Raw genomic sequence first — 24,745 nt, forward strand, 5'->3', positions numbered from 1 at the left:
CCTCGCAAAGAAGTCAGGGGCCACCTTCTAGCTCCTTAGCGAGGGAGAGCAGCCGAGGGGGCCGGCCCAGGGTAACGCTCCTGTTTCTCTCACCCATCAGCAGATTAATGCCGCTGCTCATTTTGCCTTGCAGCCTCTCCGGGGCGGACGCTGAGCCGGGACTGGGCTCAGAGTGGGAGGACAGGACCTCTGCTTGCTTCCCAATGCTGTGTTTGGACTTGCCAACTAACCCCAGAGTGACTGTGTTTTGTTTCAGGATGGCACACTGGCTGGCATCTCCTTTCCAATCTGTTGTGTCCTTTCACTTAGAGCTGAGCTGCCCGGCGTGCAAGCCCCACCCAGCCGCGCTGGCCCCAGCCATGCAGGAAGGGGCAGGCTCTTTGTGACTTCCAGTCTCATGGACAGCTTGGGGCTCCCGCCCCCAGTGCTTGGGTTCTCTCTGTCCGAGCACAGGGGTCAGGGGCATGAGCTCTAGGGTAAAGGGGCACGTCCAGTGGCTTCTTCAGGCCAAGGGAGGTCTTTGTGCTGCCACTCTTGGCAAATTCTGGTACTGGCAGTGACCGGCATCCTAGGGCTTTGGTCCCTGCTACAGACCAGCTGGAGAGCACAGAGCGGGCAGGATGCAGGGGCAGGTTGGTACTAAGTGATGGCCCAGCCCTCAGCTAGAGAGATGTGGGCAAGAGGAGCACAGGAGCCGTTTAAGTGTCTTTAGAACCTCACACGTAAAGCCAAACTCTCATACACAACAGAGGACACCAGTTGGTGGGAACCCAAAGTAGTGAAGGCTTCTTAGGCCCAGAAAGAAGGAGGAAGAACATTCCGGGCAAGGGGTGGGTTGCCCGGAATGTTCTAGAAGACAAGGAATGTTCTGGAATGTTCTAGAATGCTCCAGACAAGGCATGGATTGCCTGGAATGAAAAGCTGGGAAAGAGGCCGTCCTAAGCAGTGTGGAGGGGAAGATAGCCTTCCCAGAGATGGGTGTGAGCTGGGGTGAGATGGGCGGGCAAGTCCAACCCCTGGGCTAGGGCCCTGGGCTTGGTCTGAGGATGTGGGGGCCGTGAGGAGCAGTGGGAAAGGGATGTCCCCCTGAAGGTGAAAGACCTGCAGGATGTGCCTCAGGGGCCCTAGCCAGAAGTGATGGGCGCTGGAGCTAAGAGGCAGTCCCTAGAAGGGAGAGGGCACCCCCCTGGGAGCTAAGAGACCTGGGTTCTACACCTGACTCTGCCACTTGTCCTATGACCCCGAGCAAGTCACGTCCTCTCTCGTAGGCCTCAAGTTTTCTCATCTGTAAAACAGGAGGTTGGTTCAAACGACATCCAGGTTTCCTTCAGCTCCAGCATCCCAGGGTGGCGGTAAGGGGACGGGCACAGCCAGCCCTACAGAGGCTTCCCATGTGCAAGCCCCAGGACATGAGAAGAGTGAGGTCACAGGGTGGGAGGCGGGTCCGGGGACCAGAGTCAGGGCAGAGCCGGGGGCACAGGGGTGAATTGAGCGTCTGGCACAGCAGGTTTCAGCGTGGCTGAAGGATGCCCCAGCAGAGATGCCTGCGAGGCAGCCAGATAGATGAAAGATCTGAACGCAGAGAGGTCTGAGGTCTGGGGAGACCCCTTCAGCGTACAGGAGGCTCACTCAGGGAGGAGGGAAGGCCGAAGCCGAGCCCAGAGGCGCCCCTGTGGGCGAAGGTCACAATGTTAATTTGTGGCCGTTTTAAATTTTACTTCCCTCGTCTTTTTTTTTTTTTTTAAGATTTTATTTATTTATTTGACAGAGAGAGACACAGCGAGAGAGGGAACACAAGCAGGGGGAGCGGGAGAGGGAGAAGCAGGCCTCCCGCTGAGCAGGGAGCCCGATGCGGGGCTCGATCCCAGGACCCCGGGATCATGACCTGAGCCGAAGGCAGACGCTTAACGACTGAGCCACCCAGGCGCCCCTACTTCCCTCATCTTAACCTTGGCGTCCATCACCATTTCCCTCATCTTAACCTTGCCCATTGCTGCAAACAAATTCCTTCTGTGGGGAGGAAGGCAGACTCTGCAGAAAGGTGATTTCCTTTCTGGGCCGTGTAAAATCCTGGAGAAGTTCACAATCTCGGTGGTCAGGGAGCAGCTGATGTGGTTGCCCTGTCATTTCGGGCTGCGACCCCGGCGACAGTGTGCAGCGGCCAGGATGGCCCAGCAGGAGAACTGAACCTGCAGCAGAGGCTTCACTCTCTGGCAGCTGCACTAAAGAACCAGAGGGAGGAGGGACAGTCTGTGCCCTGGTCCTTCCTTTCCTGGGGGCCTCTGTGAGCACTGTCAGGGCAGATGACCCACTGCCGTCCCCCAACCCGCAGACCTGGGGGCTCAGGCGGGGCTCCTGCCCACCTGCAGCCTGGGGCTGGCCACGTGGTCACCACTGCAGCCCCCCGCCACACCCCCGGTGTGGACACCCTCACCTGGCACCACAGGACAGACATGGGGCAATCAAAGTCATTCGGCCCTTTTAGCCCAGCACACAAGCAGGAGCCCCTCCCATAGGAAACCCTGGACGAGACAGGTCTCTGCCCTGAGGAAGGCCACAGCCTGATGAGGGGAACAGTAAAGAAGTAGGAGCAGGAGAGCAAACTGAGCACAGAAATGGGGTTTAGAGGCCCCCAGGCAGAACGCCCAACTGTGGGAAGAGGGGCGGTCAGGGACAGCAGGGGTGTCAAGGCCCAGCACGTGATTCAGCATCACTGGGGGGCCAGGTGCAAGGTGGCGATGCAGGGAAGGAGGCCAGCGCAGGAGGCCAGAGCCGGCCCGCGGGCCTTTGCTTTCAGCCCGGAGGTGCCGTGGTCAGATGTGTGTTTCATAAGGACAACAGGCAGTGAGCGGGAGAGCCCGGTCTCCTGGCGTCCTCTCCTGACCAGCTCAGCTGCCCGTGAGCCCCGGGGCCAGGCAGATGTCCTGCCCGCAGCGCCCGTTCGCCAGGCCCCAGGCCGACCCCCACTCTGTCCACACACTCTGCCCTCACATGTGTATGTACCTTTGGTGTGGCTGCAACAGCTTCTCTCCATAGCCTTCCCTTATTTCGTTTCAAACTCTTCTTTTTCCACTGATGGGGTCAAGACCCAGCCCACATTGTAGAAATGTCTAATGTCATCCTGAAAATCCTCCCACTAACCCTGAAAAGCAGGTAGCATTAGTATCCCCACTTTACAGATGAAGAAATTGAGGCCCAGAGGGTTTTAAGTAACCAGTACGTCTGGGATGGGAATTGAGGTCTGACTCCTAAGCTCGTGCTCTTACCATCCATTTGCTAACCCAGAGAAGAACAAAAAGGTAGTCTTTATTTGTGCATGAAGTCTAGACGGAAAGAAAGTGAAACTCGGGGTTGACAGTGTGGACAGAGAGACAAGGAAAAAGGATGCAGAGTTTGAGTGTGTGTGCACATGCGCCCTTGTGTATCTGTTGGAAACACTCGTAAACTGGCCACTGGATCTGCCCAAGAGGAGACACAAGTCCCACGTGAAACAGGTACCTAGGCTGAGGCCACTTGCCCCCTTACCCAGGAACAGGCTGTGTCCCTGGAGTGAGGAGCACGGAGGAGGCTCCAGGAGGCCATCGGGAAAGGCAGAGCCGTATTGAGACCCCCGGGCTTCCTCACCTCCCCTTTGTCGCCCCATCTGAGTCCCCGTGACAATCAGGGCTGAAAGCGCAGCAGGGAGAGAAGCTGTGGCTTTGTCTTCGGATGGTGCGAGGGATAGTGCCGCACCATCACTGCACCCCACCTGCCTCCAGGCTGGAGGGGGACCCCAGCACGATTCAGTGGGCTGAGCCCTGGGCTTCAGGAAGGAGGAAGGACATTTTGAGCAGACTAGAGCTAGTGGCATTTGGGGGTTATAGCCTCCAAAGTCCAGAGTCACTTCTCAACCCTGCTGAGCAGGACCTGGGTTGCCCTGGACTTTTGGGAGGCCATGAGGAGGTTCCTTCACTTATCCCCAGGAGCCGAGAGCCCTCAGGGATGGTTGGTGCCATGGGAGGCATTGGCTACCCTCTCTGGCCGGGCAGCCTACAGGTCCCATCAGAGAGGACAGGGGTCGTCCTTCAGATAGAGCAGAGGTACTGCCCTCCCTGCCCGAACTTCTGAACATGGCCCCCAAGCCTGGGTGTGGGCCAGGGTGTGGGAGAAAATGTCACGCCCCAGAGGAGAGCTGCCCCCTCATCACACCAAATGGGCCAGAGACCTGGCATTCTACCTTCCAGCCAAAAGCCCCATCCCACCAAGTCTTTTGGAGCCAATGACACATTTGAACTCTATTCACTTTTTATAGTAAATAGTATAGTATAGTATAGTATAGTATAGTAAAATAGATGGACATATTGATTTGTCCAAGTTGATTTTCACAAGCCCCATGTGTAGGCTCTGGGTTTTTCCATCATTCTTTTGGGGGAAGCCAAAGGGATCTACCTAATTGAGTGGCACAGATCCTGGATGTAGGGTTGCCCAACAGATAATAGGCAAGCCAAACACCACCTTTCCCCTCCTTCCCTGTGAAGCTGGGCATTTGTGGGTGGCAGTCTGACCGTCCCCCTTTCCTGGTAGAAGAGACAGGTGTGGCTGGAAGACCAGATAATAAAAGGAGAGACTCACCCATCTTGAAGGCCAGCAGAACAACGTGAGTCAGATCCATGGCCAAATCACCACAGATGGGCCAGGGCCCGCCTGAGCTGTGAAAGTCCTTGGGACCCTGTGAGGCTCACGCGTGCCATGTTTGAGCCCTGAAGCCTGAGCTCCTAGGCATGCAGTGGGGTGGGAATCACATCGGAAGAGTGGGGTCATCCTCCTGAACAGGTCAGGATGCCATCCATATTCACCACCCACTCCATGACTGCCCCCCCCACCCACTACTGCTCCATGGTTCCCCCACCATTATTCCAGACCGAACTTGCAAAATGCAAGCATCTGATTACTGAGGTGTGTGAGGGGCAGATGAGGGACTAAAGTCTGGAGAGGGCAATTCTGATCCAGGTGAGCAAATTGCTGATGGTGGCATCTCACGTGATCTAATATTGGGGATGAGGCATTCCTGGCACATCCACAGACCCAGGCCTGTCAAGCAAATGCTGTGTCCCATACCCTGTGAGAAGATGAGCCTAGGCAGTTTGGGTCTTCTAACAGAACCCACAGGTCCTGTGTGGGCTGGGCAGCACCGGCCTGCCCCACACGCCCATCCCCAGTGTTAGATTCATGGCCCAACCTGACAAGGCTACCACTGCCCATTCCTGCCCTGCTTCACCCCCCTCCGAGATCATGTCAGGACCCAGACTGCCCAGCAGCTCCCAGTGCTCCATGCTGCTAAGTGGAACAGGATGCTTGGACCCCAAGAGCCAGCTTAGGACAGGGACCGAAAAGTCATCTGTGGAAGACACAGCTCCCCATCGGTGACCAGGGCCACCCATCATGGACAGTGCCTCCCAGGGGATCCCTGCTCATAGGGAAGAGACCTAAGGATCACTGAGGTCCAGTCCCAAGACCGTCTGATGGTCAGTGATGGAGAGTTACCACCAGCCTCCCTCGGCCCCAAAGCTGTGTGGACAATGAACACATATGTGCAGATGAGCTATACAAGGCCTCACAGCCTGGGGCCTCACCTCCTACGGATCTTTAACTCAGCCACCCAGCAAAGCCTCCATCACGTTCCCAAGTATTCCTCCATAACCAAGGGGAATGGTCATTGTGCCCACAGCGCAGCATCTGGCCCCAGGGGCCTCCACCCACTCCCTGAATGCCCTTGACCCAGCAGCCCCCAGCTTTCCATGGGATCTTCTCACAGGGTCCTGAACAAGCAGAGATAGCTGTGCATCATAGGGAGAGTGGTCCTCGCCAACCCTGGACAGCACTTGTGATGGTCGACACCCCATGTGCCTCCTTGGCCATGCAGTCACCACCCTGTCCCCAGGACCCTCTCCCTGGCTCAGACTCTGGGCAGGACAAGCATCTCCCACAAGAACAGCCACACACATCCCATCCGACCCCACACTCAGGGCCGTGGGCTCCCCTGGCCTTCCATCTGCCCAACACCCCTCCCCACAGGGTGATGATACTGGGGGTCCTCAGGGTCATGTGTCACATGCACTCCAGTGTGTGTGTGTGTGTGTGTGTGTGTGTGTGTGTGTGTGTGTGCGCAGCTCAAGTCCACCCCAGCCCTTCACTGAGCAGGATGATCTCTGCTGAAGAAACGTAGGTGGACAGGAGGGCCAGCCCGAAGTGGAGGCAGCAGTGGCTGGGGGGGCCTTGGGAGAATGTGAGCAGCCTGACTTTGGCCCACAGGCCCTGCCCTGGCCGTGGCCTAGCGGGACCTCCGCAGAGCACGAAGGGCAGGAGGAAAGGCTAGGCAGCAGCATGTAGGAATGAAGGCAGAGACGGCAAAGCCCGAGGAAGAGGTGGACCAGATGGCCCCTGAGGCCTGGGCTGTTAGATTTCTGTGCTTTCAAGTGATCACATAATGAACTATTTTTATACTTAACAAAGTTATCCAGGCATGAAAATCTATCCCGACAGCAGAGGACTCGGTGTGTTAAGTCACTTGAAAAGTCACACACACCGTGTATGTCTATGGGTTTGAGAAGGGGCTCTGCTCAGACCCTCGGCTTAGCCAGCACAGTTCCAGCTCCGCTTTCCCTCCAAGCCTGGAGGCAGGGCCCCTGCGGGCCCCGGTGACATGAGCCATTCTGTGGGGAGGGGAGCCCTGAATGAAGTCACAGCTTCCTCTATTCCCTGGCCCCATCATATTGGTGCTTTAAAAGCCCTTGGTGGCCAGATTGTGGAGAACGTTGCTCTCGTGGGAGCATTTCAGGTTCTGCTGGGTAGAGCAGTCTCCTGGGCAAGGTGTTTTCCAGCCTCCAATTTTAGGATATGTGCTGCCGAAGCGAGCACGTTTTCCAGCCTCTATCACATAAACTCTCCACGGGACTTTAGACTTCATGCAGTTCAATCCTCTTGTTTTGCAGAAGAGGAGACTGAGGGCCCAAGAGGCAAGGTGGCCCGCCTGTCGGTGGCAGGGCTGGGGCACGCAGGTCCTCTAGCTCCCTACCCGCACAGGAGTCAGCCTCTCTTGGGGGCTGTAGCTGCTGGACACCTCCACACCCCCAGTGCCAGCCACAGGAGCGCCCGAGGGACCAGCCACAAGTCACCAGTCTTGCCCCCTGGCCTCCTCAGGAGTGGAGAGTTGGCAGAGGTCATTGCCCAGCCTCGGGCAGGAGCAGGCTCCATGCAGGACTGGTCAGAGTGGTGGAGATGGGTTGCCAAGCCAATCACCTCTGAAAAACCTGCCTCCTGACTCTTAACGCTCTGGGTGTCTTTCCTCCTGGTCACTTCTGTATTGGTGTGATTCTTGCTTCATCTTATCTGTTTCCTTCCAGGTCCAGCTTTAGGGCGCGGCTGCCAGGCCTTAGGAGCCTTTGCAATGGTTTCGAATTTCTGTAGACACCAGATACGAACATATTTATATATTTGTGTCCCTCCCCTGCTCCCCCAGTTCACAAGCCCGATGCACACTCTACACGCAGGCCACTCTGACCTCTGACCCCGTGCTCCATGTGGCAGGAGGGCCCCGCCCCGGGCCAGGTCCCAGGTCATGGCTGCTGGCTATCTGTGGCGGAAGTCCTCGGTTGTCCCCTTCCCCTCCCCCCAGCTCTAACCATTCTGTCCGTCTATCTCGTCTCGTCCTCAGTTTCAAAGCAATGTCATGAAGGGCTTCCTTTCCATGCCTAAAAGGAAACAATATGTTTTGGGAAGTAGGTGGGGTTGGACTCAGGGTTCCGGGACAGCTTGGGGCGATCGAGGGGCGTCTCCGGATTGGCTGTGTTCACAGCCGGGTGGGAGCCTCAGTCACACAGGCGGCTCCCCCCACCGTGGAGGCAGCCGGGGGCAGGGGGCCCCCCTCCCCGGGCCGGGACCTGCTGGCCGCGTGTGGCCGAGACGCGGGAGCCAACCGCAGGGCGGAACCGTATTGTTTCCCTTTGAGGCCAGTCCTGGTCCTCGTCCCCATCCACAGCTCATGCTTTTTGATTTGCATCTTTTTTTGCATGGACATGCCAAGTAGTGATAAGCAGGGTTTTCTGTTCTTTTGGGCGTCTCTGGTCAGACTCTTCTCTTTCAGATCCTGTGTCAGGTCGTTAGGTTCAGGTGTGTCATTGCTGTGTCCCTTGAGTCCTAAAATGAAGGGCGTGACCGAGGCGTGCAGGGAGATCTAGCCCTGTGAGGAGGCGGCGCCGTGGCCGCAGCCGGGCAGGTAAGGGACACCCTGGTCTCTGTGCCTAGGTCGGTGCAAGATGGCAGCCAGTGCGGCCGGGAGAAGCTGGAGCTCGTCCTGTCCAACCTGCAGGCCGACGTCCTCGAGCTGCTGCTGGAGTTCGTCTACACGGGCTCACTGGTCATCGACTCAGCCAACGCCAAGACGCTGCTGGAGGCGGCCAGCAAGTTCCAGTTCCACACCTTCTGCAAAGTCTGTGTGTCCTTTCTCGGTGAGTCCGGGGCGGGGGCGCGTGGGTCGCCGCATGAGGGGAACAGCCCTGATGGGCCCCAGAGTTTGAAAATAGCCAGGATCTAGAGGGGGAAAGGCTATGTGTACGCCTCAGGGTGCCGCTGGATCTCACAAGGCAGTTTGAAGAGGAAACTTCGGATAACTGTAGGCACCGGCACAGACCTGGGCACGTCCAGGCTAGAATAACCATTAGCCAGGCCTCAGCAGAGCTGGCAAGACTGTTGTCAGGCCTTGAGGCCAGGTTGGGTGAGGCTGAGGCCCGTGGGAGGTGGCGGGTGGGCATATGAGGGGTGCTACTGCTGGTGCGACCCTAAAGTGGGAGCCTGTCACAGAGAAGACATGGTCAGTCTCCGCGTGACCCTCGCCCCCAGCCCAGGCCCAAGCTCTGAGGCCCACAGCCACGAGGAAGCTCCAAGCCCCGCACTGACGCTCCATACCTCACACTCTCCATCTTTCTGCCAGGACCTGCAGGAGCAGAGGGAGGCCCTGGGGGAGGCAGTGTGAGACGGGGCGGAGGAAAACCCCGAGGGTGGATCCACAGTTCCAGGGACACCGGAAACGGTCTTGTGGGAACCCGGAGGCTGAAGGCAGGTCACAAGGACATGGCCTCAGAGAGGGATCCAGAGTGTCAGGCGATAGGAACAGAGGGCCACACTTCCAGGGCCCTGTGGTCAGTGGTCCTGTGCTCTTGCCTCCAGAGAAGCAGCTGACGGCCAGCAACTGCCTGGGGGTACTGGCCATGGCTGAGGCCATGCAGTGCAGCGAGCTCTACCACATGGCCAAGGCCTTCGCGCTGCAGATCTTCCCTGAGGTGGCAGCCCAGGAGGAGATCCTCAGCATCTCCAAGGATGACTTCATCGCCTACATTTCCAATGACAGCCTCAACACCAAGGCCGAGGAGCTCGTATATGAGACTGTCATCAAGTGGATCAAGAAGGACCCCGTGGCCCGTGCACAGGTAGCCCCCCACCCCGCCCGCCACTTCCCCCTGGGTCTGGGGCCCCCGTGCAGGGATGGCATCTGGAGCAGGGCTGAAGGGAGGTGGAGGTGGCAGGATGGCCTGCTCTGACCATCAGTGGGAGCATGTAGGAGCCAGTAGGCCTGGGCAGAGGAAGGCCAGAACGGCTCCTGTGGGCCGCAGAGAGGTGCAGGGAGGGAGGAGAGGTGAGAAGCCAGTCACCAGAGGGTTCCCAGGGCTGGCCTTCCACCTGAAGGAGACTCGGGCCAGCCAGAGGCCGCAGGGCCTGCAGGGAGAAGCGGGTGCCCTGGGGCTCCCGTGAGCTCAGACCCGGCAGGAGCAGCCCCACCAGGGCTCTGCTTATTGAGAGGGTGGGGAGCACCTGGGCCAAATGGAAACCGTGCTGGAGATGGGAAGCCACTGTACACATCACGGGAGGGAAGGCAGGTCCCTCAGAGGGGACAGCTGGGGGAATTGGAGCCAGAATCCAGGGCAGAAGGAAAGGAGGGCAGGGTCCCCAGGAGGGGCATCCGAGTCACCAGAAATCAGTCACACCCCAGCTGAAGGCCTCGCTCAGAATGGAACCGCCTTGATTCTAACGTGTGAGGGGCCCCCAGGAGTTAGTGCAGACACAGGTAGCTCTCAGGGGAGCTCAGAGTCCACCTGGAGAGCCACAAAGGGGAGGCCAGAGTCAGGGAGGCCAGGGCCCAGAACACCCTGAGGCAGTCGAGCGGCAAATGGCAAGGGAACTTCGTTGTGTGGGGAGCAAGAAGTGGCACAAGGGAGGGAGGATGGGCCAGGCGCTGGGATCAGCAGCGGGGGGCTGGCTGTCCACCCTGGCCGGGCCACTGAGCCCAAGAGGAGAGGGTCCTCTGATCAGGTGGGGAGGAGGCAAGGTTCATTTGTGGAGGAAGGCAGCCAGTCAGCTTGGACAGCCCCACCTCTGTGTCTCCAGCCCAGCCCTCTGTCTTTGATCGTCTACGGCACACCTGTGGCCAGCATCCCCCAGCCCCTCTGATTCATCCACCCCCAAAGCGACACGGCTTGTGTCCCTTCCTTCAGTTCTGCGCATTACACACAACAGAAGCCTGGATTCCTCCCATCCCTCCTGTGTGCGTCGGGCCACAGGCCACCGTCACTTGCCGACTTCCTCTCCCCAGTCAGGCCCCTCACTGCACCGGCATTGCTGAGGGGGTCTCCCGAGCGGCTGCCCTGCCTTCTGTCTTCTCCATCCCCAATTCAGTCCCACCCCGCAGTCCGAGCGAGCAGTCTTCCTAAAGAACACATTTGATGGTGTAATGTCCTTGTCCAAAGCCCCCTGGGAGCTCCGTCACGCACCCTGTGGGAAAAAGCCCACCAGCCCTGGCAGGCAAGGCAAAGGGGCGGTCAGGCTCTGGTCTCCTTCACCTCTCCGGTGTCACTTCCCCTGTCCGCTTACCACGCCCCCCACCCCCTCCACCAACAAGAATCAGCTCCATAGAATTCCCCAGATGCACCTTTCTCCTTCATGCTCCCATGTCTCTGCGTGTGCTTCGGGCGTCCTACCTCCTCTCCACCTGAGGCCTGGAGAAGCCTACAGCCCTTGCGCACCCAGCTCAGCCAGCGTCCGCTCTGGGAAGCCTCCTACCCTGCACACCCACAACTCCTAACCAGACTGCTCCTCGGGGCCCCACTAGCGCCTTCTACGAATGGATCCTCCCCCAACCTGCCGTGGTACTGCGCGCACCCAAAGCTCAGAGACTGGGGCTTACTGGTCTTACTGACACTCCCACAGTAAGGGTGTCACCAATCATTTGTTGCATGAAACTAAAGCCAAGTAGGGGCACCTGGGTGGCTCAGTCGTTAAGTGTCTGCCTTCGGCTCAGGTCATGATCCCAGGGTCCTGGGATCGAGCCCCGCATCGGGCTCCCTGCTCAGCGGGAAGCCTGCTTCTCCCTCTCCCACTCCCCCCTGCTTGTGTTCCCTCTCTCGCTGTGTCTCTCTCTGTCAAATAAATAAAATCTTAAAAAAAAAAAAAAACTAAAGCCAAGTGGTGAGCAGAGTTTGCCAGGCAGGAGGGGATTCGAGTCAGTTCGTGCAAAGCCTTCAGTGCAGGTGAGAGGGTCCGGGTGCCAATCTGAGGCCGTGGGATGCCCCTTAAGGGGTTTGTAGGCATTGGGGAGACTCAGACTCTGACGGGTGTGACTTGCAGGTCTCATGGTCACTCTCAGCCTTCCTGGGCCCTCCCACCTGTTCTTGACTCCCTGCCCCATGTACACCTCTTCAGGGCTCAGGATCCTCACTTCAGTTCCCCCGCAGCCTGGGGTGAAGCCAAGGCCGGGGACCTGGGAGGAGGCAGGAATGAGGTGCCGAAGAAGCAGATGGATGGTTCGCCCCAGGGTCAGCTGCAGCACACCCAACCCCCCCCCATTGCTGTCCTCTGGCTGATGGGCGCCCCCCCATCACTGTCTAGGCCGGAGTGAGCCGTGTCTACACTCTCAAGCCAAACGCGGACTGGAGTTACCGGGGTCGTGCAGTACCACACCGGCCCTTCCTGTCTTCCCAGGACGACTCGCCAGAGGGGGCTCCATCTGCATAATCTCATCTACTCTGTGTCTCCCTGACCCTGCAGTACGCAGCGGAGCTCCTGGCCGTGGTCCGCCTCCCCTTCATCCACCCCAGCTATCTACTCAACGTGGTGGACAACGAGGAACTGATCAAGTCGTCAGAAGCATGTCGGGACCTGGTCAACGAAGCCAAGCGCTACCACATGCTGCCCCACGCCCGCCAGGAGATGCAGACGCCCCGAACCCGGCCCCGCCTCTCAGCAGGTATTGAGGGACAGGCCCCGAGCTCCCCAACTGCGGGTGCCGTGGGGTCAGCCCGACTCTGGGTGGTCCCCACCCCGCTCCTCCACGGGAGGCGCCAGGTGCGGAGGCTGACAGTGTTGGGATGTGTCCGAAGGCTGGGCATCTGTGTCCCTGCAGGTGTGGCGGAGGTCATCGTCCTGGTTGGGGGCCGTCAGATGGTGGGGATGACCCAGCGCTCCCTGGTGGCCGTCACCTGCTGGAACCCGCAGAACAACAAGTGGTACCCCCTGGCCTCGCTGCCTTTCTATGACCGAGAGTTCTTCAGCGTAGTGAGTGCCGGGGACAACATCTACCTCTCAGGTGAGGCCCCTCGGGGCTGGGCTGGGCGCCGGGCACAGACTTCCCAGGGGCTTCTCTTCCTGCCCCTGGGGCTGGGCCAGCCCGGCCTTGGGCCCCTCCTCACGCCCCGCCTGCTCTCTGGACCTCCCGTACTGCCTCCAGGTGGCATGGAATCGGGGGTGACGCTGGCCGATGTCTGGTGCTACATGTCCCTGCTCGATAACTGGAACCTTGTCTCCAGAATGACGGTCCCCCGCTGTCGGCACAATAGCCTCGTCTACGACGGCAAGATTTACACCCTCGGGGGACTGGGCGTGGCAGGCAACGTGGACCACGTGGAGAGGTAATGAAGCCCCGGTCTCGAAAGCCAGAATCATGTCGCTCCTCCCGCCCAGCACCAAGCCAGCTGAGGCCAAGCGGAGACGGGACATTTATAAGGCGACAGTCGCGGGCTCTTCAAACACAGCAAAGAGGGAGGCCTGAGGGTGCTGGGAGGGCAACAGGAAGGATGGGAGCTGCCCCACCCCTGAGATGGGGCACTCTTGTCCCATTCAGGGGTCAGACAGGCTGAAGGCAAGAGACGCACTGTGGGCTTGGCTGGCCTGCCCAGGCAGCTAGGAGGCACCCCGGGCCTGGAAGTACCAGCCCAGAGACTCGCGGGGGGTGTAGGGCAAGGCTGCAACCGATGGCCCACATGGGTGCCTTGTCCGTCGCTGTGCCTCCATGTCCCTGCCGAGCTTGGAGGTCCCACACCGGGGAGCCCCTTCCTCCCTCTTTCCCACCCATCCCGGGAAAGCTGCTTGCAGCACGGGGAACAGTCACTGCACGCAGGTCTGACCAATCATCTGGAATTCTCCAGAAGGGGATACAAAGCAATGGGCCGGAGAACGGTGCCTGTGAGCCTGCCCTCTGCTGGAAGTCCCAGGCTGGCTTCCTCACTGAGGCCCACGGACAACTGGCCACACAGAGTGTAGGGATCTGGTGTAGGCAGGGGGAGCACAGGCTGAGGCGGGCACTTCGCGGGGTGCAGATACTCCATCTTTCCTTTGAGCTGGAGACCATTCCTGCCGAGAACAGACACCTGGGGGAGAAGCCACAGGAAGAACTCAGGAAGGCTCATGAGTCAGCAGCAACCAGGGGAGGCCTCAGAGCAGTCCCGCTTTTGGAGAAACTAGTGCCCCCAAGGGAGGGCAAGTTAGGCTGAGCTGGCCCCAAGTCCCAACCCAGGAGGGCGCAGCTCAGATCACCAGAGCCCTTTCTCCACGTCCTCACCTCCTGCTTGCCCACCACCCTTGGCCCACGTCATCAGCTGTCACAGAAATCACATCTTCCCATGTGACAGCATTTTGCTTATGGACCCACACGTACCCCTCAATTTGTATTTTTCCCTCCGTGGCTAATTGGACACTTGACAAATGTTACGGCAAAGATAGTTCAGAGTGAGACAAGTTCTGGATGTTCACTGTGGGCTTTTAACTCCCCCAAGTGGAGCCCAGAGATGGCTCAGTAACGACATTTAATTGTCATATTGATTTGGAGTTAATGGGGAATCCCTGTGTGATTATGAGGATATTAACACTGCAGCTGAACCTGGGTCAGCCCTGATGCTGACAGCCTTCAGTGGGGCCCGCTGCACGGCACTTACGTCCCAGGGCTTCCAGAAGCACCAGCTTCCAGCCGTTTGTCATCCAATAATAAACACATGAAAAAGGGGAGGTTTTCTATGTAGGAGTAAACTGAGCTAGATCTGTCATCCTGTCTTGCTTTTGTCAGCTATTTTTAATCTCCTAAGATGCTGATTACTCATTTTGCAAACTTATACTTGTTGATAAATACAGGGATTTGTTCGAGGATCAAATGCACCAAGAGGGGGGAGAAGCTCCACTCCCCTTGGGCTCAGGAGCTCTCCTCCAAGGCCTGGTAGCAGCCTCTCTGGTCTTCCCCGGGGGACTGGGCCTTTGTTCCACTAAGAAATATCAGCTGGGGCACCATGTGAGCAAGACCAGCCCGGGAACCTCAGCAGATGGGGGAGCCGTCCAGGACAGCAAGGTGCCCTGAGCCCTTCCTCAGCCCTCTGATATCTGGCGGCTGTCCTTGCAGGGAGAGGACGCAGACCTGAAGACCTCTGGGTGGCGTGCACACAGGTGGGGTGGAGGGGACGCCCACCGCTTCCCAAGGAACATAACCGCAGCCCCTTTGGGCAAGTAATTTCTGCACCACATGGTGGCAATGATGAGAATTCAGGGTGACAAGAAGGTCAGGGTAATGGGGACAGACGCGAGGGTGCTTTGTTCCCCAGGAAGCACTAATGGTACAAATTGCTCTTATATTGATAATGAATGAGATATATGGTACATTATAATTATATTACATTACTGTATTACAGGAATAGAGCAAGATTATATAATTATAGATTAAAACAACAGTGCAGTAGACAAACCTGTATTATATCATTATATAAATAACTGGGTCTAATACTTCATAGCAATATATTGCAGTAGCTGTGGTTCCCGGATAAATGATAGCAGAGAGCCTCACTCCACAGGGTCATTTGCATGTCATTAGCATATCCTTCTCAAGCAGGAAGCTGACAGATTGAGCTGACGGAGGGCTTGTGGCTTGGCAATCAGCCACCTGGAATAACAAGCTCTCGGGAAATTCGCATTTGGCTGAATGTGCCATTATACCGAAAGTCTGAAGACTAACAGCCACATAATCTTCCACTGTCACCCAGCTCCTTCTACAGGAGCTCTTTGGATCTCTGCCATATTGGCTTAAAAAACAGCCATCTGAACTTCTGACACTGTCCAAAAAGACACTTACTCCATTGCCTGTTAGCCACATATCCTTCGTCCGGGGCTTAATTGAATCAGCCCCTGCTGCCCTGTAAGGTCCTTCAGCCTCTTCTCAAATCCTGAGTCTTTGCAAGCACAGAGCTGGACATCTCGCCACTGCCCCCTCATCCCTGTCTCAGAACCAGGGGCACCAGCTAAGAGAGGCCATCTTCTGGATCACTAAGCCATGACCTTGTTATGGCTCGAGCCCCAAGGAGCCTCATGGGGAAGAGTGGGCTCTGCGTGCTTCCCAGGAAAGGTGTGCTGGCGAAAACCCAGCCCACGGTGGAGGCCCCGCCTTGGGTCCAGAACAGGCGACCGAGCCATGCGGTGAGCGGGAGATGGGCCACCAAGTAAGAGGTCCAGAGTGAGTGCTTGTAAGAGCAGCCCCCGGGAGCAAGTGACAGAGACGCTGAGAACGGAGATCCACAAGCTGCCCAGGAAGACGTCAGATCTCCCAGTTCCTTGGCCAGTCTGCTAGATCCCAAGTCTGTCCCTCCCAGCTGCTTTCTGCTGTCACTTTTTCTCCCGCTTTGTCTGGTACTCACATTCCATCATTTCTCCATGCTCTTACTTTGTCCTGCCATACATACGCCACAGATCTCTTCAATCCTGTAACTCTGCCCCTTCTCCGTGCCTACCCCTGGGGGCTTAACGCTGGTGGAGAAGATCCCACCGTCTCGTAGATTGGCCCCACCACAGACTGAAGTCCTCCAACGTCTACTGCATCCTTCGTGCTGCAGGGCCCTTGTCTGCAGTTTCACCCGCTCTCAAGAGCATGTGTTTCTCATCTCCTCCTCCCGTATCAAGGCTCTTATCCCACGGATGCCCATATCCCACCAGCGTGGGCTCCTGCTTCACAGAGCAGGTGGCGCCTTCAGTCAAGAAGTCTCTCCTCTCCCTGCCATCGCCGCTGAGTATGGACTGACTCTCACGCCATCCTTGCCTCCCTCTCTCATGCCCGCATGGACACCACTTCCCTCTCCACTCTGGATCCAACCTGCATCCCCCCACCAGGAGCCTCCCTTTATCAGCTTTCCCCTCTCTTTCATCTGTATTTAACCTTCCCTTACCCATTTGGGCTCCTTCCTACCAGCCCGTAAACACAAGTAAACCTTTCCCCCTAAAATTAAAACAAAACCCACGGTGTACTGGAGCTCGTTCATACTGGCTCCTGAGAGCTATTACCTTTTTTAGTAACTCTGCAAGCCAGTTGTTAGTTACTGGTATTATTAAAAATTAAAGTGTATAAACTTAGAACTAAATAAATTACATTATAAACAAAGGTAATCCATACTCAATACACATCACTATTTTTTTTTTTTTACCATATTCTGTACCGTCCGTGCTCTGGAGGTTAGGTGTGTCCGCTGTGTCGGTGTGTGGTGGGGGTTCTGTCCAGCGGTGTGCCGCCGCACATCTCCTCCTAGTGCCACGTTCAGCCATGTGCCATTGGTAGCTTGAAATCAGCCGAGAGGAGTCACATCACAGAAATCAGCAAGTGCTACATAGCTGGACTTTTTCCCTGGGGAGCTTGTTTTTAAACATTTATCAGCATGCCACCAATGAAAGCCATCTCTTAGCTCCAAATGCCTTTCTAGGTTCTACCTTCTCTGCCCCTTTTCCCAGCTTAGTTTCATCCAAGTCAAGTCTCTAGCTGTCATGCCCACCGCCTTCCTTCCCGTTCACTCCTTGATACACATATAGCGCTGCACATTCCATTCCACTTAAAGTGCCCTTGACAAGACCGCCAGGAACCTGTTTGGGACTTCTTGACTTCCCAGCGCATCCCCCACCCATGGAGCTGTGCCCTCTGTAGCGCCGCCACTCCTCCAAGGGCCCCCTCAGCTCCCCTCTTAAAGGCCGGCATTTCCCCCTTAGTCTCACCCACCCACTGCCTGTGAACTCCCTTACCTTCTGTTTCCATCGCGTTGCCAGTGATCCTGAAGCGGAATGTATAGGCTGCACATCAGCTGCGCCCCGCACATCCCCAGTTGGTTACCCACAGGTCCTTTAAACTCCCCATGAATAAAACTGAAATCATCTCTCTCCTCCAAACTCCCCAGCCTCAATTCCTGTCCCCTGAGTAGTGCCCCCTCCTTCCGATGCCCCACGCCTGAGACCCTGAGTCATCCTAGGTAACTCTGCCTTCCTTAATGGCAACATCAATTAAGGATTGAACCCCATCAGTTCACCTCTCCTTCTGGTCCCACCTCCTCTTGTCCTTCCCTGGTCCAACCTGCTGTTTCCCCAGTTTCCAGCCCAGAGCCTGGGTGTACAGGAGATGCTCAGTGCAGCACTGTTGGGCAAAAGGGTAGAAATGAGCTGGATAGAGAAGGATGAAGGGGCCTAGAAGCTGGGGAGCCCTATGTGAGCAAAGGAATGGAGACAAGAATCTGCACAGGGGTTGCGACGGGCAAAAAAAGCCCACGGAGGTTCAGGAGGAAGGCTGAGAGGGCCAGGTTGGGCCAGATCCTAGGGGGCCTTTAGTGACTCAACCCGAGTGCCCCCAGCTGTGTGTGATCTTGGGCTATGCCAGTGATGCCAAGGGCAGGAAGCAGATGTTGGTGCCCCCCAATGTCCGCTGCCTTGGTTGTCAGCCCTGCCCCACACAAAGCCCACCACTGATGCTGAGTTCTTTTTCTCCTCTCTCGACAGGTACGACACCATTACCAACCAGTGGGAGGCTGTGGCCCCTCTGCCCAAGGCAGTGCACTCTGCAGCAGCTACGGTGTGTGGCGGCAAGATCTACGTGTTTGGTGGTGTGAACGAGGCCGGCAGGGCTGCAGGGGTCCTACAGTCTTACGTTCCACAGACCAACACATGGAGCTTTATCGAGTCGCCGATGATTGGTGAGAGCCAGCTCTCTGCTCAGCCTGGGGCCCGTGCAGCATCCCCACCTCAGTATTAGCTTTGTCTCAACATCCCAAGCCCAGAGGGCCAGCTAAGCCCAGTTCTGCAGACCCACGTCCGGCGGCTGGGAGGGAGCGGCAAGCCCCCAGGCCGGGCAGAGCTGCAGACCCCACTACCGGGACAAAGGGCAAGCTAGTCCGCGCACCAGGTGCCTCCTGGCCCCGGGCCTTGTCCTCGGGTTAGCCACTGACATTGGCGGTCCTGCCAGAGCCCGTCCGCTGGAGGGCCTACTGGCAAAGGAAAGGGGGGGGGAGGGGGGAGGCCGGGAAGAGATGCCCTGACCTGCCTGCCCTGCTCTCCTCACAGACAACAAGTACGCTCCCGCCGTCACCCTCAATGGCTTCGTTTTCATCCTGGGCGGGGCGTATGCCAGAGCCACCACCATCTACGACCCTGAGAAAGGGAACATTAAGGCAGGCCCAAACATGAATCACTCTCGCCAGTTCTGCAGGTGAGGGCCGCAGGAACTCGGCTGGGGTGGGAAGGGGGCGGGCAGGGAGGGAAAGGCTGCAGGACAGGTGTGAGCACAACAGTGGCCACCCGCCATTGGGTGACCAGAGCAATGCCCAGGCGCAGCGCCCACCGGCCGCAGGCGTGGCTATGAGGGCCAGGGCAGACTGGGAAGAGCCCGGGGGCAGCCCTCGGCCCACAAGCCCCACCGGGGGGCTCCAAATGACCCATCTCCAAGCCAGAAATGGAGGGCTTCGCACCGGCACCAGCCCCAGGTCGTTCGAGGCCACACCTCCGGGGTTAGGTGAAGGTGCTGCTGTGAGGACAGCTGTCCCCAAGGCCGCACCTGTGCAGTACCCTACACGGGACAGGTGGCTTTCCAAGGGATGCTCTGACCACCAGATCCGGGGAGCGGTACGAGGCACAGCTGCCTTGGAGTCTCAAAGCTGACGGGGCAGACACACACACGGACCAGCCCCCACAGGAAGAGAGAGGTAGAGGTCAGGGGGTGGCTTGGTTCCCAGTCTACCCAGCCCCACGGCCCCGAAAAATTAACCACCTTGGGCAGTGAGACAGCAGACCCTGCTCTTCTAGCCCCATCCCTTCCCAGACTAGGAGGAACAAGGAAATATAAAAAGGAGTCCCAGAAACCCCATTTTCAACGTTCGCATAGCAGATGGTTCTTGAAGACATCTCGCGCCCACGCGGAGGTAATCACGGAACCCCAGCCCCGGCACCCGCAGTCGGGGTAGCAGAGCTAGAAAAGCTGTAACCTACTACCAGCCTATCTTAGGACCTCGGACGAGCAACTTGTGCTCTCTGGGGCAGTCGTCCTATTGGTGAAGCGGGCGGTTGGACTAGATAAGGCCCAGTTCCTGGGCCTTACCCGCCCGTCACATACTCCAAATGGTGGCGGTGTGCAAGCCGTTCTGACTACACTGTCCACCATAAGCACACCTGGAGGTTGAGCACCACTTGTGGGGAGGACTTGCGTGCCTCATCAGAGACTCAGAGTGGGCCCAGAAAGACTTCGTGCCCATGAGGAGATGTAAGCTGGGCCTTGCAAGAGAAGCAGGGGAAAGATGTGCCACCAAGGGAGAAATTGGAGGGCCCCAGGTGGCAGGCAACTACTGGGGCTAAGGCTGGAAAGCTCAGGTAAGATGTCTGGACCGGCACGTTCCATTCCAGGCTCAGACTTTCAGAAAGAGGCGGCGACTTTGCAAGGGCACCTGTTCAGTGTCAGGGAACAGTCAAGAAGACAGGGCCATTAGCTGACATGGGGCAGAAACGGGGGCTGGATGGGTGGATGCAGGTGCACGTGGGACGGGGGAGCTGAGCCGCGGGAGGACGGGAAGTGCAGACAGGGGCAGGCTGTGGTGCTCTGGCCGTGGGAACAGCTCACTGAGACGACAGTCTGGCATGCAACGGGAAGGCGTCCCAGGCTGTCCCGGGCACCACCCCGCAGAGAGGACGCCGGGCCGGGCCGTCACCGGTGGGCAGAAGCAGGCCCCTGGTGCTCAGCAATCAGAGCGGGGAGCCGGGAGTCTGAGCGCCTTGGCCAGGGTGAATTTCCCGGTCAGGGAGTCAGGGTTGGGTTATGACTTGGCTCCTTATTATCCTGTCTGCCATCAGCCCTGTGGGTCGTGTTCTCTACTTGATTGGAGCCGTATGAAGCCTCTGGGCAACACAGAACGATGCTCAGTGAACGGATTCGAGGGCCCCGTACGCGAGGTTGTTCTCCCCACCACCTTTCGGTGGTCTGGCAGGGCCCGGGATGTCCCCCACGGCTCAGAGGGCGGTAGACGCAGGGCACCCCAACCAGCCCTAGAGGGAAGGTTTTCTTCTTGTACCGCCTCAGGTCACAGGACAGAGGCAAGCAGCGAGATCCCTCAGACCTTTGGCAAAGGGGGAGAGGCAGCCTGTACCAGGCCGTGGCACTGAGTCCTCCTCCAGGTCAGAGGTGGAAGTGAAATGGCTAACTCTCTCCCCGCTTTCCCTGACAGCGCCGTGGTACTTGACGGCAAGATTTATGCCACTGGGGGCATTGTCAGCAGTGAGGGGCCTGCCCTGGGCAATATGGAAGCCTACGAGCCCGCGACCAACACGTGGACCCTCCTACCCCACATGCCCTGCCCCGTGTTCAGACACGGCTGCGTCGTGATAAAGAAATATATTCAAAGCGGCTGACGTCGGCAGAAAGCCCACGATGAGACTGGACAAGTCTGGTGAGGCAGATGCCACTCACAGTGATCAATGTTCAGCAACACCCGCAGGAGGCTGATAGACACAAACAAGGGAATCACTGCGCTAAACATTTTGAATACTCTCTACATTGAATGTAGAAAATCATCCTCGCCTTTGGGGGAAACGGGGGCGTAGCGCTCCACGCAGCAGGAACCACAACCATGCAAGCAGCCGGGCCTGGGGGCTCCTGCAAAGGCACTTGCTCTGAACGGAGGCGCTCGCTCTGCCCGGTGCAATAGAGTTTCACATATTTTTCAACTGGGAGAGAGAAGCTGATTTTTCCTTCCTGCAGAGCAAGCTTGATCCCTAACCAACCATAGATCAGTTATCCTATGACAATATTAGGTGTCAGGCTCTCTTTGGAATAAGATCAAAGTGTCCTTATCACTTTGATTCCTACTTTTGTTTTTAACCAATCTACACTTGTCCGTGGCTGAGAGAAGAGAAGGGACAATACTGTGTGTGGCACAAGGCCTGGGAGGCTCCTGGTCCCCGCCGGGCGGAAGAGAGGTCCGGCCACTGGTGCCGAGCCCAACGTGGCTGGAGCGGCCGTGCAGGGGCAGCCTGGGGACGGCTGGGAGAACCTTTGTCCCTCACAGGTTTTTCTACCGTGTTTTTGCTGGAGAAGGACAGGTGACTGTGCTAGCTTTCTCTTGTCCGATATGAATTATTTAGATTTCCAAGGCATTTTCTTGATAAACAAAAAGGCTATTTTTAAGTACTGAGAGGAGGCCATGAGAGGATCATGCGGGAATTCCCAAAGCTCTTTGTAGGTTGTGCCAGAGTGGGGCATTCGCTCTAATTTTTTCTATGTGCAGAATAGAGGATCTCTCCTGGGTGGGGGTGAGGGCCCCTGTTTTATTTTTAAAAAAATGTAACTCCCAGACAGCCCCATCAAGAGCTGTGCCTCCTGGAGGCGTTGTCAAAGAAGATTCTGTTCTAGAAGGAAACCAGTCCCGGCTCATGACACCAGTCCAGCTCCCTCCATGAGGTAAAGCTGAGGACCCAGGCCGGGTGGGAAGGGAAGGAGGGAGGGAGGGAGGATAAATGTCTACAAAGCACAGGAGACTATTTTTGATATTTATAGCTATATATTAAGGCACCTGCTACAAGAGCTCTCAGGATGGGGACAGCCTTCGTAGACGAGCCATGACAGCCAAGGCCTGAGGGGCATGAGCAGAATCACTCTTCCTGTGGCAGACGAACCAGAGGAAGGGAAGCCAGGAGGGAGGTCACACCGTGGCTCATGACGGAAAGGCCTTCCTGCCGGTCCTCAGACCCTCAGACCTCACGCGGTGATCAGTTTCCATCCCAGGGCAAGAAGAGAGCCACCACCACTGCGCCGTTTAGTTGAAGTTGGTACCAAATACGCATTTACCATTTTTCTATCCGGGAAGTCAATTTGCCCTCATTTCATGATAAAAACCATTTCCAAGGAGGAAAGGACAGGAGCTTTCGGTATTTGAGGACACCAAATCCCAATTCCAATGTCGGGCATCGACTTCTAGCACTACACGTGTGGCTCCCACTTGGACAAGATACCGAGCTTCGTTATGCAGTTTTTAATATTATTTATTCTTTTAAAAAGTAATAAGCACAAAACTACATACATTGTATGTCATTTAAAGTATTTATGTCAAACAGGGTGCAAGTGTGAACCCAAGGACTGGAGCACAAATTTCTAACTGCCTGGGGCAGGGCTAATGTTAGCGTTGGTGTGCATCTGCCTCCAAAGGAGGTGTTAGTGGTCAGCAAGACTCGACACAGATGACATTGAAATTCCGTTTCTCTCCTCATTTATCACACTGGAGCAAAACTGGCTATTTCTGTGAATGATATAAAACAGGGTTCTCTGTAATGGTATTGTACATAGTCTATGTTTATTGTTAAGTTCTTGTTATATTATAATAAATATATTTATAGATCTAGACTCAGAAGCCAGTGGAATGCCTTTGTGTGCCACCATCTTGGCCACAGTGATGAGAAACCCCATGGAGGCCTGCTCCTTCTTTCACACATCAGCCGTCTGGGCTCTATTAGAGACTGTAGTGCAGACCTTGGTGATGAGAAAGGACAAGACTCTTAGCAAGGGCACATACAGACCAACTCTGCTCTACTAAGGGCATCCACACAGGGCTTCCCTGGGTGCCAGATAGGAGTGCTCACGCTCTTTCAGGGAAAGAAGTTTAAATTTAACAGGGTAGTAGGAAAAGGGAGATTCACCAGCATTTCATCCATGTGAAGAGCCCCACGCCCTCAGTCCCCAAGTCTCACTAAGACCTAGCCTCTTCTTGCAAGAAAACACGTGAAGAAGGTATCAAGATAGGTGGGAGTGGGAGTTCTTCAGAGGACTCCGTGGAAGCCTATGATGGTTGAGCAGACATTTGCCAAATAAATATCTGCAATGGTATCTTCAGAAACACCAGTCCTAGAGGAAAGGATGGAGAATGTGTAGAAGATTCTGATCACGACGAGCTGAAATTATCGCCTGTTATAAAAACCAAGCAATAGTTTTGTTAGCTCCTTCCTTCTCTACCCTCTTTCCCCAAATCAAGGGAAAGGTGTTCTCCGGGCCTGTGAAGAGTCTGTGTACTTTCACCATGAAAGACATGTGTGACCACTCTTATCAGGAGCCCGTGTAACTGTGGGAGGAGTCTCTCTTGTTGCACTCAAGCTACTACCATCAGACCTGGCGAGGGTCGGGCACAGAGGAGATGGATCACATCGTGTGTATGTGTGTGCGCGCGTGTGTGCACGTGTGAACTAAAAAAAAAATCGCAACCAAAATAGGAAGAAAACAGGAAAAATATTTGCTGTCCATATGACAAAGGATTAATATCTTTATTAAAGAGCCTGTGTAATTCCATAAGAAAACATTAAACATTCAGTGATTCCGGTTGTTAAGTAGGTCATAGAGAGCCCCTACAAGAGGAAACATTGCTAGTTAAGTGTAAGACAAGTTCAACATCGGTAGTTATGAAATAATGACACTTCAATAATGAGGCATTATCTGCACCTACTAAATTAGCTTCCCAAACCTAAAAACAAAATGGAGAGGTGCTGGGGGGAGCTCCAAGTGCTAAAGAGGAGCGGAGAAACTCTTTACTGCCAAGGGCTTGAGGAACTGAAATGGCTTCTAGAAAGCAATGTGGCAGGTGCCATGTATCAAGAGCCTAAAAGGTACCTGACCCAGTAAATCCACTTCTGGGCACCGATCAGTAAATGTCATAGAATAACTAGCTCCCACCTATTGACACTAACTTTATGCCAGACACTGTGCTAAGCACTTAAAGCATCAAATCGTTACAATTCTAGGAGTTAGGTGCTAAAGACAAGCAGCAATATAAATAACATTGTAACATTCCTATTTGTATGTGATTACGATTATGTAAGATACGGGTAAAGACAGATAAGCTACAAAGACACAGAAAACATGTATATAAAAATGACCAGATGTGCAGTCATAAAACTATTAATTGTACTCACACAACTGCAGGCAATTTTCCTTCCCTCTTCTCCAAAATGTATATAAAGAGACGTTGCTTTTCTAATAAAAGATATAGATATTTTAATGCGGAATCGAGGATAGAAAGTAAACTTTCCCCTATATTTTAGTCCAAGAAATTCTCAAAGATCATTTCTTATTTTGACCACCAGAAGCAATGGAAAAGTTAGAGTTTAGACTAAAATAACAAAGAATTACAGATGAGAA

The 24,745-nt window shown here is 55.9% G+C and overlaps 1 protein-coding gene across 6 annotated transcripts in view; it reads left to right on the forward strand.

Moving 5' to 3' along the window:
* KLHL29 (kelch like family member 29) overlaps positions 1 to 22,873 on the forward strand; it is a 301,122-nt gene extending 278,249 nt beyond the window's left edge. For 5 of the 6 annotated variants that reach the window (XM_073897039.1, XM_073897038.1, XM_073897040.1 and 2 more), the window contains 8 exons: positions 8,284 to 8,486; positions 9,205 to 9,464; positions 12,076 to 12,274; positions 12,431 to 12,613; positions 12,755 to 12,935; positions 18,085 to 18,278; positions 18,646 to 18,790; positions 20,793 to 22,873. In XM_073897039.1, the coding sequence (XP_073753140.1) occupies positions 8,284 to 8,486; positions 9,205 to 9,464; positions 12,076 to 12,274; positions 12,431 to 12,613; positions 12,755 to 12,935; positions 18,085 to 18,278; positions 18,646 to 18,790; positions 20,793 to 20,976 (1,549 nt within the window). In that variant the 3' untranslated portion in view covers positions 20,977 to 22,873. The remainder of the gene's footprint in view (positions 1 to 8,283; positions 8,487 to 9,204; positions 9,465 to 12,075; positions 12,275 to 12,430; positions 12,614 to 12,754; positions 12,936 to 18,084; positions 18,279 to 18,645; positions 18,791 to 20,792) is intronic. The other variant, XR_012379640.1, reaches the window with a different exon arrangement.
* Positions 22,874 to 24,745: the final 1,872 nt, after the last annotated feature.

Source organism: Callorhinus ursinus, unplaced genomic scaffold, assembly GCF_003265705.2.
Source record: "Callorhinus ursinus isolate GAN/ISIS: 27379988/994484 unplaced genomic scaffold, GSC_fseal_2.0 scaffold10, whole genome shotgun sequence".
NCBI lineage: Eukaryota > Metazoa > Chordata > Mammalia > Carnivora > Otariidae > Callorhinus > Callorhinus ursinus.